Below are 12,529 nucleotides of genomic sequence, written 5' to 3'. Positions count from 1 at the left end.
TAATGTATGTGGGTCTTGTGCATCCTTTTGACATCTAATATTAGTAAATTAGGGATTGTGGTGTTTATTTCCTTTTACATAGAATCTTTTATGTAGTTGTTACTGCTGAGCGGATTGACATGTGCCTTTCATCAAGTAGCCGCAATCAATCACCTTTAAAGTTTCACCTTTTGATGATGTAATTTTCATTCTATAGTGATTTATGCTGATCCACCTGCTTGATGCCTTCACCATGCTGGAGGCACTAAAACAGCAGCTGCTTTCAGTTTGATGTTTTATGGAAAATCCCAGCAAGAGAATATCCAAACTTTCCTTATTACTCAACTTCATGAGTTTGATATGTCGTAGAGATGATCCCATGTCATCCATTCAGTAGACTACCTGAAAGGGTTTGTGTTGTTGAAGGCTCCATGATGAGAAGCCCCCACTTGAGCACGTTCTTGACCCAGACGATAGCAGATTCCTCCAGGTTGAGGCTGAAGCACATGGAGAGGAGGATGGTCATCGACCGGTATCTAATTCCTCCAGGTCAAGGCCGTAGCACTTGGTGATTTTGGGGCACCTGCCAGAGGATAGAGGCTGCCCTTCATCCGGCATGCCTTCTTCAGCCAATGTATGCTACTCACAGATTCGGCAACCACAACACAGTAAAAAGTGAATAGAAAGGTGTTTTTGGACCTCAGGGCTATACAAACAATTTTTCTCTCTCAGATACCAGTTTTCGTCACCTGTCATTGTCCACGCAGTTAATTGAAAGCAATCCTTTTTAACCCAGGCTGTCTGTTGTAATATTTCAATGGGTAGCCGTGTATCTGTCAATACAAAAAAAAGTTATGCATGCAACATTATCTTTGCAGGCAGCTACAGGCACAAAGGTTCGTGCAATGTGTGTGTGCATACGCACGTTCTGTGATTTTTAAAATGTATAAAACAATAATTTGCACAATGACATTTTCCATCGTTAACTAAGAAAGCTCCAGTGAAGCCTCAGCACATCTTGTATATAAAAATATCCAATATAAAATGGAAACTATTACTTTTCCCCTTGAAACGTACAAGACTGGAGACCACGCAAAGCTAAATAATTTGGAGAAAAAAGAGAGGTCATAAATAAACCAAGAACAATTCACGCAGCATCGATATTGTGCTGAATTCCTTATAAGTCTGATACAAAACCAAAACTGCTCATATAACTTGAATCCTTAGCAGACGTTGACAACATTACAATGAACTTAAGTTCCAGCTTTGCGGCGGGCGACACGTGCGACAAAACCAGCTTTGATGGGTGCAACAGAGCGGGTACATCCACACTGCAAGAAAACAATATCACAAATATCATCACTGTCAAGCTTAAATGTTATAACTCTCTCTCTCTCTCTGCCACTAAAAGGGACAAACATTCCTCATGCATCATAAGCTACAAGCAATACATCCTCTTAGAACTAGCTAGAAAAATGTTCTCTTTTGGGTAGAAAAGAAGGCAGGAAGCTTTAAGTAACCAATCAATCCATCTTTGCCTATCCAAAAAAAAAGCAAGCAATTCATCTTCAAGCTAGCTAAGTGATTGACTGATAAAAGCATATGAGGCTTCTCCAAACATCTAAAACACGTGTCAGATCAAGCAGCAACAAACCCTTGCAACTCTGACCGATAAATACTACTACGTTTGGTTGCATTAGAATGTGATTTGGAATCTCATGCAAATGAGAGAATGAATCTCATTTGCATAGCTAAACAAACATGTGCTTTGAAATCTCATGCAAATGAGAATGAATCTCATTTCCACAGAATAACCAAACATGTGATTTGGAATCTCATGCAAATAAGAAACTAAATGTGATTTGAAATCACATTTGAAGTGACTCTCGTGTGATTCCAAATCACATGGTGGAATATGTGATTTGAAATCATATGACTTCAAATCACATTTGATTCCATCTCATGTGATACCAAATCACATGAGATGCAACCAAACATACCCTAAGACTTGAGAAACATGCGTGTTCCTAGGGAGGCAAAACAAGAAATCATGCAGCCTTAGTTTGGAGGCTATGTCGCAGAGACAGACACTGGCAGGCGTCATGACATGGATACATTTGGTACAACATGAGAGTTTTCTAAAACTAGGATACAAGGACAAAGGACGTACTATGTGTGTATGTGTGTACATGACTATATTCAACATTCTTAATATAAAGCAATAGAATATGATTATAATTCTAAACTCAAATTTCTTGAGCAACAATTCTAAACATTTTTGAGAACTGAAATGTAATGAAATGCAATCAATGAGTTAATGACAAATTTTAAAAGAAGAAGCACACAAGTAAATATAAAACAAAAATTTAAGATCATAAAATAAATAGATAAAGGACACGTTGCTGACCATGTCATACACAGGTTTGACTTTGTCCATGAAATGACATGGTTTTTCTGGCGTTGTGTCTCATGTCATGTGCCAACACAAGACAGGCATGCCAAGTGTCTGTGATGAGTCGTCCAGCAGAAGAGAGAAGAGTAGTGTGGAGGCAAGTTGCTTGGTTGTATACATCCCTTATTAAAAGTGCTCGTCCTTGAGATATGTCTAGTGTACCAGCGATGGTTGACCCAGTTTTGGGGGATGCCAACCCTGTTGAAACGTCCAGCTAACTAGGCAAACCCTATCTTAACCACTGAAGTCCATATTTCTATATCCTAAGGCCAAAATGCAAAAGGAGAGTTGGTATCAAGTACGCTAGTTGTCAAACCATAGCAAATTTTAGAAAATAAGCCCTATTAGCACGAAAAGAAACCGTGACCAAGTGCTCTTTCAACCTTTTGAACATCAGTCTATAGTCCAAGTCTACAAGCTGCCTTTTATTTCACTTAAACAAGTGGAAAAGTTTGACTTAATTAAGATATATAGGACTGCAGGTAAGGTCTATCTCATTAGGCCCTATGGGACGGCATTTCACCAGCACCTCATGATCAAGAATGAAAGCAACTGGATGTATGCTAATAGATGGAAGCCACTGCCAGTGGAATGGATTTCGTTGTCAGTTTATAGCATTTGTGATTGTAAATGAAGGATTGGTTTTACAGCACAGAATAATGCAGGCCGGTTTCTTTGCATTGGCTGGATTTTTAGACAGAACATGGTGGTGGGGGATCAGGAAAGGAAGTGGTGGAGAGGGATGTAAAGTCACATGAATATCTTTAATTTGATTATAGCCATCAAAAAAGGATATTGTGAGGATATTTAACAGAGCATTGGAGGATTGACTACCAAAAGGAAGGATGCAGAATTCGATATTTGAGTTCTTCATGCATATGTCAAGAGTTCATTTTGTTTGGATTCCTAAGGAGTGTAATCATCTTCCTAAGAATTTAGCTAATCTGGAAGGATAAACCACTGAATTGGTATCCTTCAGCGAACATTATCTTATTGTAATGTTGTCTTTGTAATCTGGCAGGGGTCTGCCTAACCCTAGCTTGCTAACCAGAAAAAAAAACGAACACAGAAGCCAAGTTAAGCCTTACAAAATGTGAAGTAATCAAATGCCGGCCAAGATATTTTTTGCCAAACATATAGAAGGATGAATCTCCCATTATAAAAGAAGGGAAAACTGAAAAGGATGAACGTCAACTTCTAGAGTTACATCTAAAATTTTTGAAACATGCTGCAAACGTTGTAGTGCATCCAGAGTACAAAGTACCTCAATGTTGTTAAGTGAGCAATTAATTCACCATAAAGACAGACTAAACAAAGTTGGACCATTCAGATATAAGCATTTTGCAAGCAATATATTGATATCTCCATTCAGACTAATGGTGGTGTGTTGTTTAAGTAACACCACCTGCCATGTAACACGACCTGCCATGAGACAACACAGTAATACACCAAACTCAACACAACAAGAAAAGTCAATTATCATCCCTGTTTGCAGCCCAAACAATTCATAGAATCATAGCTGTATATGAGCTAAAAAAGCAAGTTCTACTCAAAACATCCATGCATGCAGAATACCAATGTAAAAAGCAGATACATAGAAGCACTATAAACCAATGTTGTCCGTATGGGTGACATTTGAGAGGCGGGTCAAAAATCGATACAATACTAACCTGAAGCGGTTATTTTTAATAAATGTAAAAAATGCTTTAAATTAAATTTTTAACATTATTTTAATGATTTTAACACGTGTCACATTCTGATTGACAAAATATTTTTAAATTATTTTTAGCCGATTCAGAACTATTCACTTGAGAATCGGTATCGGCCGATTCACCTCAATCGTTGGCCAAACGATTCAGGGCCGATACCAATACTGACAACATTGCTATAAACAATAAGGAAATACAAAAAAGCTGTCTTAACCACATGCCTATTAGCACTCAGATTAACTCTCAAGGTAATGGAAACCACCAACGACCAAATGATGGTCATGACAATGGTTCTTGACCATGACTAATGAAATGACTGTCAATACCAGAGACCAAAGTTGACCACTCCCTTAAAGATTTTTTAATATGTTTCATCCTTTGTCCTATGCCGATGAACATGTAAGTTCTCCTATCCAGCCTAGACACGATGGAGACAGTAAGGAACTCAGACAAAGCCCTTATTCCATCCATGGCAGTGAACAGCATATAACCAGATAGATATTTATACAATGCACATGATGTAATCAAATGATCAGAAGATTCTCTGCCCCCAAGAAATGAATTCCCAAACTTAACAATGCCCCAAGTTTCTGTCAATGTATTAGAGACTCAGTTGTAACTGTCAGCCATGCAAACAGCCTAGCACATGGGCTAAGACCAACATCCCAAATACTCAATGCCAAAATATCTACTTAATGAATAAAGGACCTCCAACCCCCACCATGGAATACCTTGATCCTCTACTAACTCCAGCCATCACAAACTGCAAAAGAATAGATAAATCAATCAACCAAAATAGGTACTGCCCTTCTCAAATTGATAAAACCCTGACCCTTCTTATAACTAACCAGCAACTAATACAATATTACAATCTCAATCAATCAGTCAAGCCGCACAAAGCAGCAAAAGAAAGGCCAACAGTAATGCTAATTAGCTCAGATGTCAATTCAAGATAAAACATTGCAATCAGAGACCATTCCCTACTGGATTGGTTCCTCCCTTTGACAATGCCCATCCTTCCTCCCAGCACTCTGCTTATCCAAGGACTTGGGTACAAATATGTCCACAAGTCATCCTCCAAGACATACTATAAATTTATGCTATTCAGAAAATAAGCCCGACCCTCCCACCACCAACCCACAATCCCCTCCCACTAAAATTGGAAAAGTAATTGACTGTATCACACATGTTGGTCAGAGCAGCCACCATAACAAGTTTATGAATCAATACCAAACACTGAATTGATACCAAATTGGATCTAAGTGCTCTCCATGCATTGAAACAGAAGGCAAAGAACAATAAATAGGAATAGATATAAAAACAAAAATGTCAAGAAAAAATTAGACATGCCAATTATAAAGATAAAAGGAAATTGGGAAATGAGATCACCTTGGTTAAAGCCTTAAATTCTATGAAAAATCACTTAGCAGACTTGTCAAAAATATGTGTGCGTGTATATATATTTTTTTCTTGGTTATGCACTTGCAGAACAATCTGACCAATCTTCTGAACCGAAATGAGCCATATGAACGCTCACATAGTTTCATTATCATACTGGAAATGAAGGAGCTGATATACATCCAGTATTTGAAGAGTATCTTAGAAAAATGTCAGAAACATAAAATGAAAATTCTAAAGTTTTTGTCTGGAAAGGCATTATTAGTTCTAAAGAACAAATACTTGATTTAGATAGTTCTGAAGTTTATTTAAACAATAACAATAACAAATGCAACTAATCAACAAGGACTAGTACCAGTGAAAGACAATGAGAACCTGTGAGGCAGCAATAAGTTGAAAAAGATTGCAGAAATACTTACATTGGCTAAAAAGAGGACATAAAAATAAAAGCCTGAAAATTGAAGTATACAAAACCACAAGAAAATCTTCATCTTGTTGATCAAAAGCATTGGAAAATAACTAGTATCAACACCCCACAATTGGTTTCTCTCAAAATCATACAGCCATAGTGTAGACCACAAAGTATCATCAAACAGAAGGAACTTAAAGAAAAGAATATAAAGTTTTTGCAGATCAGAACCTTAACATATAGATTGAAATCCCAACTACCTATGCAGTGAAACTTAATTGCTGAATAGGTTATTCGAATGTAATGACGTCTTAATCGTTGCATTTCACATCCCTCCCAAAAAAAATTGTATTACCACTACTAGATGCTAAGAATAAATCAAAAAACAAAATAACAAATCTGCTAACTTTTCCAAATAATATTGAAATAATTTCTGTTTCAACATAGTTTCACCTGTGAATCCTGAACCCATATGACTGAAAAAAAAATTAGCAAACAACTTGACTAATGGGGAAAATAAAGAGATACAAGGGCAGTCAGGCTACAGATCATTGATATGCAAAAATAACTTGTACAATAAGTGTTAGGGTATTTACTATTAAGGACAACCTTTTAGTCACAATCCTTCACAAGAAAGACCAATTCCAAAGATGGCAAGTAGGAAGTTGCTAAGTTGTTCAGAACAGGAAGAGGGAACAAGAATTCCAGTATTAAACATATAAAGTCACAAAATTAGAAAGGCTAGCAGCTGCAGGAAAGAGGAATACCTGTTCACATCGGAGAAAGAAAAGACGATTCTCCTTTGAAAGTATTGTATCAGGGCTTTTGCAACCATTACATATAACATATTCATCTGAAAACAATATAACAGCACATGTAAGAAATACCAAACAAGTTGATTACCCAAAAGACATGCAACTACTACACAAATATTTAAATCTATTGACATGTCAAGGAGTGATAATGATTCTTTAAATATATATATATATAGATCAACAGCATAATATCATGAACCATGAAAGCTTGTCTAGAAATGCAGGGATGACCAGATCTTTTGAAGTTAAAATGACCTTATATCATGGTTCGCTAGAAGTTCTGAACATGCTAATGAAAACAGTTAAAGCAGTGGCAAAACAGACTAAAACTTGAAATTAGAAACACAACTGAAAAGGGGAAAACAAACAAAAGAACCACAGACTGCATTGGCAAATGGCGCAGATTGAAGGTCCACAGTCGAGAATTGTGTTTTACTCCTAGCTACATCATCAGAAAGCTACAAAGAGCTTTCTTCCCTTTCTTTTCCTTGAGAACAAGGAACTAAACATTTCAACAATTAAAGAACCTTCAAACAAAAATGGCCATCTCAAGGAAGGAACTTACTGACATATCTTCGCAATATACCCTCAAAGTTCTTGGGTGCAAATCTTCCCTTGACAACCAACCGCTGTTGTCCATCAAGAGATCCACTGGTTCCCATTTCAGCAAGTAAAAATGTCATGACATGCTCTGGTTGCCTATGCATTCTGAAGCACAATGGTTACAGTTAGAACAAGAGTAGAGATAATAGCATACCATTGATAATGTAAACCAATGTAAATACAAAATGCTTGCCCAACCCATCACTAAAAGAGAAGATTGGTGCATTTTATGCATGTATGATTTTGAACCTGTCTGCAGTTGTGTATGTGCCTGACGTTTATGCAATCATTATTGTCAGCACATATGCATATGAGCTGTCATCATCTTTCGGCACATGTGCAGGGTGAATGTTATTATCCAATCACATTATAACCCTATTCACAGAAAAAGACCCTCCCGATCAATTGAATCAGGCACAGGCCATCTAACCCTTTTGAATTTACTCCACTAGACTAGGATAAATATGAGATCTTCTGGCAAGAGAATGGAAGTGTGGAACCAAAGGAAAGGCCAGGAAGTAATATTGGATGACACTTTTTATTTCTGTGGAAATAGCAAATGAAAATGGAAATAGGTTTTAGGTTATGATGGTGAATGTTAATGGAGGAGAGTGTCTCTATGGAGATAAGTTCAATTTTGGATAAAACAAGGTAAGAGTGGACAAGAAGCATCTCAAAGACAAGGGATTCATGAAATAATTGGCAAAACCAACTGGAAATCACAAAAACATGGAATGCAATAGCACAGGGATACACTATTTTACTCGTGCCATGCCCACAGATTATTCCCACACAAGAATTACATGTCCATGTCTTTTCAGTAGTGTTCATGTGGCATAGTTGACAGAATGAACCAACATGCTATGCGCCATTTCTAAAATTAACAACCAAGCATTTTATGATTTGAAATGTATATCCCATGTACTGTAGAACTAGTGATGGATAATTCCAAGCCATTCGACTGGGTATGGCATTAGATCTATTAAACCTTTTCTCAAAATGAGAGAGAATTGATCCTAGTGTTAGATAAACTTTATAGGCAACTAAGCATGTTGATGGTGTGCAAGGTGCTTGCTTTCAACTACTTATCAGAAAGCTATTGCAGGTAATATCTTAGTCTTACAAATGTCTTAAAGCAAGTTGTATATATTATAGGTATTTCAAGAAATAAAGGAAATCAAATCAAGTCCAACGTAGACTCATGTATGGATATTATCTGATGGATGAGAATTCAAGTATGCAACTAAAAACTTTATATAACAGATCAAATTATTAGAATTAGCAACATTGATAATCAGATCTTATCTGGAACTGGAAAATACTGATGTGAATTGCATGCATACCCGCATGCAACACAAACTGACCATATCAGACCTGGATCTGAACCCAGAATCCGATTGACATGGTTGGATCCATCCTAAAGAACATGGTATAAACAGAAAATGCCTGACCCAGGTAAAAAATGGAGCAAAACATCAACAGTGATATCATGACAATTTGATCATACCTGCAAATATGTTCATGGAACATAATCACCTCCTTTATCTTTTCACATGGATGTAAATAATATATAAGTTAGTGTTTGATTAGTAATACTTAATAGATTTTCGCTATAACAGTTTATTTAAGAAAATAACCCTTAAACGTCTTAATTTGTCAGATGAGAAATAAAAGAGTAGAAAGTTGAAGGGATGCTGGCTGAAATATATCAACATATTGCATGACTGCTAAAACCATGAAATTATCAAAAACCTATTATAGCACAAAAGACAGAAATCATGTTTTCAAAACCTACATATATCACTCGGTGCCGGCAAAAAAATGTATAGCCCATTGGATAAAGATGGAAAACATTCATCAGCCTGGTGTGGCATTTGCATAAATCAACACTTACGTTTTGCAAAGGTCCATGAAGTTCACAAAAACAGTCTTTTTGGTACCCTCACGTAGGACCTGTGGTGGCCTCATCACTGTTCTACGCCTATCTCCAGCAAGTTCTGGATTATTCTCACGTAAAGTATTGAAGACTCTGTCCAGAAGCTGCACAGATAGTACCATCCAGTGTAAGTGTGTAGTTAATGCAGATAAGTGTCAAAAGCAATAGCAAGAAGAATAAGAAACACGGTTCCTGTAAAAAGAGGAACAAATAGCATCATAGCAATAATAAAGCTACATTTAGAAAAGGCAATGGCAAAGGCCTAATAGAAATTTAGCATTTATGATGCCTGGCGTGATTGAAAAGTTTGGTCAGAAGCTGACCAAGTAACACCAAAATAGGCAATGAACATAGTTAATGAAATGAAACGAGATTTATGGCAGGCTCGCAAAATAAAATGAAATGAGATTCATGGCAGACTCGCAAATCAAATAACATAGTCATGAAGGTGATATGGAAAAATCCTTAAAAAAACACGAACAGGACACCTATACCAATGATGCATAACGTCAAAATTAAGTTATTCTCCGCCTACCACACTAATAAAGCCAGTTGTAGTTGTTTCACTGAAGACAAGACTAGATAACTCACCACCATGGACAAAAGGTAAAGTTTAGGAAAATGATACATTTCGCATTGCAGAAAGACGTCCTAATGACATTGCACCGCCATCCTCAAGAGAGCCAAAAATTGGAAATTATGGTGTTCTTCCATGCCCAACAAAACCCTTTGTTGCTTTATGTTATAGTACCTTCCACACTATTCTTTTTTATTCATACAAAAAAATTCACCTTACTTTACCAAGTCCTTAATCAACCACTAGTTATTTAAGCTAATTCTCACAAATATTCATTGAATAAGGTTAAACCAGTCCAACCTCTTCATATTTGTAGTCTCGATCACTGCCTTCCCATGGAAAGCGAGCCTGCAATACAATGCCCTCTCCTTCTTCATTCTCATCGATAATGTCACCTGTGAGAAGTGCATACATAAAGAATAATCACTGCTAACATGATAACACCAATCTATATAGCAGTCTTTCCAAATTTCACCAAGTAGACATTAGAAAATGCAAGATTCAGTTTTGGTCTCTATGGCTCACACTGTGAGGTTATAGAATAAATAAAACTGTACTCTGGAACCGAAGGCAATTAGGTAATAACATTTCTCAAAAAATACTAATCATGTTCATGCAAACAAGGAACATAATAATGTCCCCTTAAACTCTCACCATCAATATCTTCTCCAGCATCACCATTCTCATCAGCATGAGGGTCAACTTCTACCTGGATGAAAAATCATCAAGTCGGGCTCATTAGATTAAAGTCTTAATACAGTACAGAAGAGGAGGTTATTACTGAACTTGGCATCATGCATACTTACAGGCTTCTTCTTCTTTTTCTTCAATCCAGCAAATGTAGATTCAAGGCCTTCACCAACTATATTCCACACATGAAAAAAAGCATGAAGAATGAAATTAGTGGTACATAAAATACCCAGTAAATATAATCAATAACTCATCCCACAAGCGCTGCCCAGTTGATCGATTTTCATACCCGAAAGATTTTCTGTTTTCTCTGCCAATTTTTCGACAGCATCATCCACAGGTTCTAGAACCACAACCTTCTTCTTTTTCTTCTTCTTAGTAGGGTCAAGTGGAGCAAGCTGTGGAGAAACAAAGCCATGACAAAAGCACCAAAATAAAATAGGAGACATAAGCCCTCTGACCAGCTAAACATTACAATCACCATTCTTGCAACACATCCAGTTCAAACCTAACAGATAGCAAATCAATACGAGACCAATGTTGATTCCAAAGTTTATGACTCCCAAGCAAAGAAACATACAGCAAATCAATTATTTAGTCATAGTTCAAGAAGCACGCCTCATACAGCCCAAACGATGGATGCGTAATTCCCTAAGCATCAAAATAGAAGGATCGCTGTTCAATCTGAGAAACACTAACCAAATAGACCCATCTTAGTGCTATAAGAGAAGCAGAGCTGCAACAAAAAATATAATAAAGACGTTTCTGCATACAGTAAATCAAATCACCTAGCTTTACGCTATCGTCTTTTCTTTTGGATAATCCAAGGGAAAACCCCCTCATCACCAACCGCACATTGGCTGGCCTCTGGTTGGTAAAACCCTTGAGGTCCCCCCTGCCCACCCGGAAGTACACCCAGCTTCGACCTTGCGGCAAGGGACGCCACCCGTGGGTTTCGAACTTTCGACATCCCATCAACCTGGTGATATTCACCAGTTGCCCCTAGCAGATAAGCGGAGCCCTTGTGTGCACTTGACGCTATCGTCTTTCTACCACTAACGCAGCAAAAAAAAAAAATCTCTCTCCGTGAGCTTCCAGATGAAACCCCCCAAATTTTATGAACCGATGAATCAGATTCACACAAAATGCGAAAACCTTCGGTATGTAACATTCTTGAACCGATCCAAAAACGGTGACAAACACAGAAAAAATAATAAAAAATAAAAAAAAAATCATAATGCTTTCAAGAACAACTCCAGTTTGCAGGATTGAACACCTTTCCTCTGCTAAACCAATAAAAGCATCGCATAAAACAGTATACCCAAAACGATTTGACAACAAATATGCAATAGACAGAACAAGAAAACGTATCCTCAAATCCCTCTCGGATATGACAAAATCGCCCTAGCGATCTAAACCGCGTAAAGAACACTAAAAAACTAACAGAATCTCATCAAGACCGTGCTTTCACGAATGGCGCTTCCCAGATAATTTCGAACGAAATCAACAGAAGAAAGAATTACAGAGGACGTCCAACAGATTCGGAAAAAACGGAGGCAAGTAAGAAACGGAGAAAGAGGAAGCACAGGAGAAGGCGAATAGAGTTACCTCGGCGACCTCCTCTTTCACGTCAACGGGATTCTCTTCCGCCATGGTTCTAGGGTTCGATACTCGAAAAGGGGATGGGAAATGAAATCAATCGCGAGAAAGAAAAGGAAAGGGAGAACCGGATCTTTGAAAAAGGATCGGGATCGCATGGACGGATCGAACCGGGTTGAGAGCTACGAATTCAGTGGACCGGGGCGGGGCGGGGCGGGGCGGGGCGGAGGACAAGGTCTCCACCGCCGCCCTGTCTCAGTATCCTACCCTCCATCTAGGGATGGCAGTGGACCGGGGGAAAGCTGAGCCCCGCCCCGTTTGGACCGGGGATGAAGGGTATGAAACGGGGATGGAGGCGGGGA

At 37.9% G+C, this 12,529-nt stretch overlaps 1 protein-coding gene across 2 annotated transcripts; it reads right to left on the bottom strand.

Annotated features, from left to right (window-relative positions):
- Positions 1–979: 979 nt before the first annotated feature.
- Positions 980–12,247, bottom strand: LOC149843624 (eukaryotic translation initiation factor 2 subunit beta-like). 2 transcript variants are annotated; one of them, XM_089999970.1, is made up of 9 exons: positions 12,177–12,247; positions 10,858–10,966; positions 10,685–10,740; positions 10,533–10,587; positions 10,179–10,273; positions 9,260–9,405; positions 7,328–7,470; positions 6,715–6,800; positions 980–1,310 (listed from the first exon to the last, which is right to left on the bottom strand). In XM_089999970.1, the coding sequence occupies exons 1-9, from the start codon at positions 12,219–12,221 to the stop codon at positions 1,233–1,235; spliced, it is 813 nt and encodes a 270-aa protein (XP_089856096.1). In that variant the 5' UTR covers positions 12,222–12,247; the 3' UTR covers positions 980–1,232. The 2 variants fall into 2 exon arrangements, with proteins under 2 accessions (XP_089856096.1, XP_089856095.1); XM_089999969.1 differs by lacking the exon at positions 12,177–12,247 and having other exon boundaries at positions 10,858–11,020.
- Between the last annotated feature and the right edge of the window lie 282 nt (positions 12,248–12,529).

This window comes from Nuphar pumila, chromosome 3 (genome assembly GCF_984573655.1).
Source record: "Nuphar pumila chromosome 3, dmNupPumi1.hap1.1, whole genome shotgun sequence".
NCBI classification, from domain to species: domain Eukaryota; kingdom Viridiplantae; phylum Streptophyta; class Magnoliopsida; order Nymphaeales; family Nymphaeaceae; genus Nuphar; species Nuphar pumila.
This window is presented reverse-complemented; position numbering and strand designations above follow the sequence as displayed.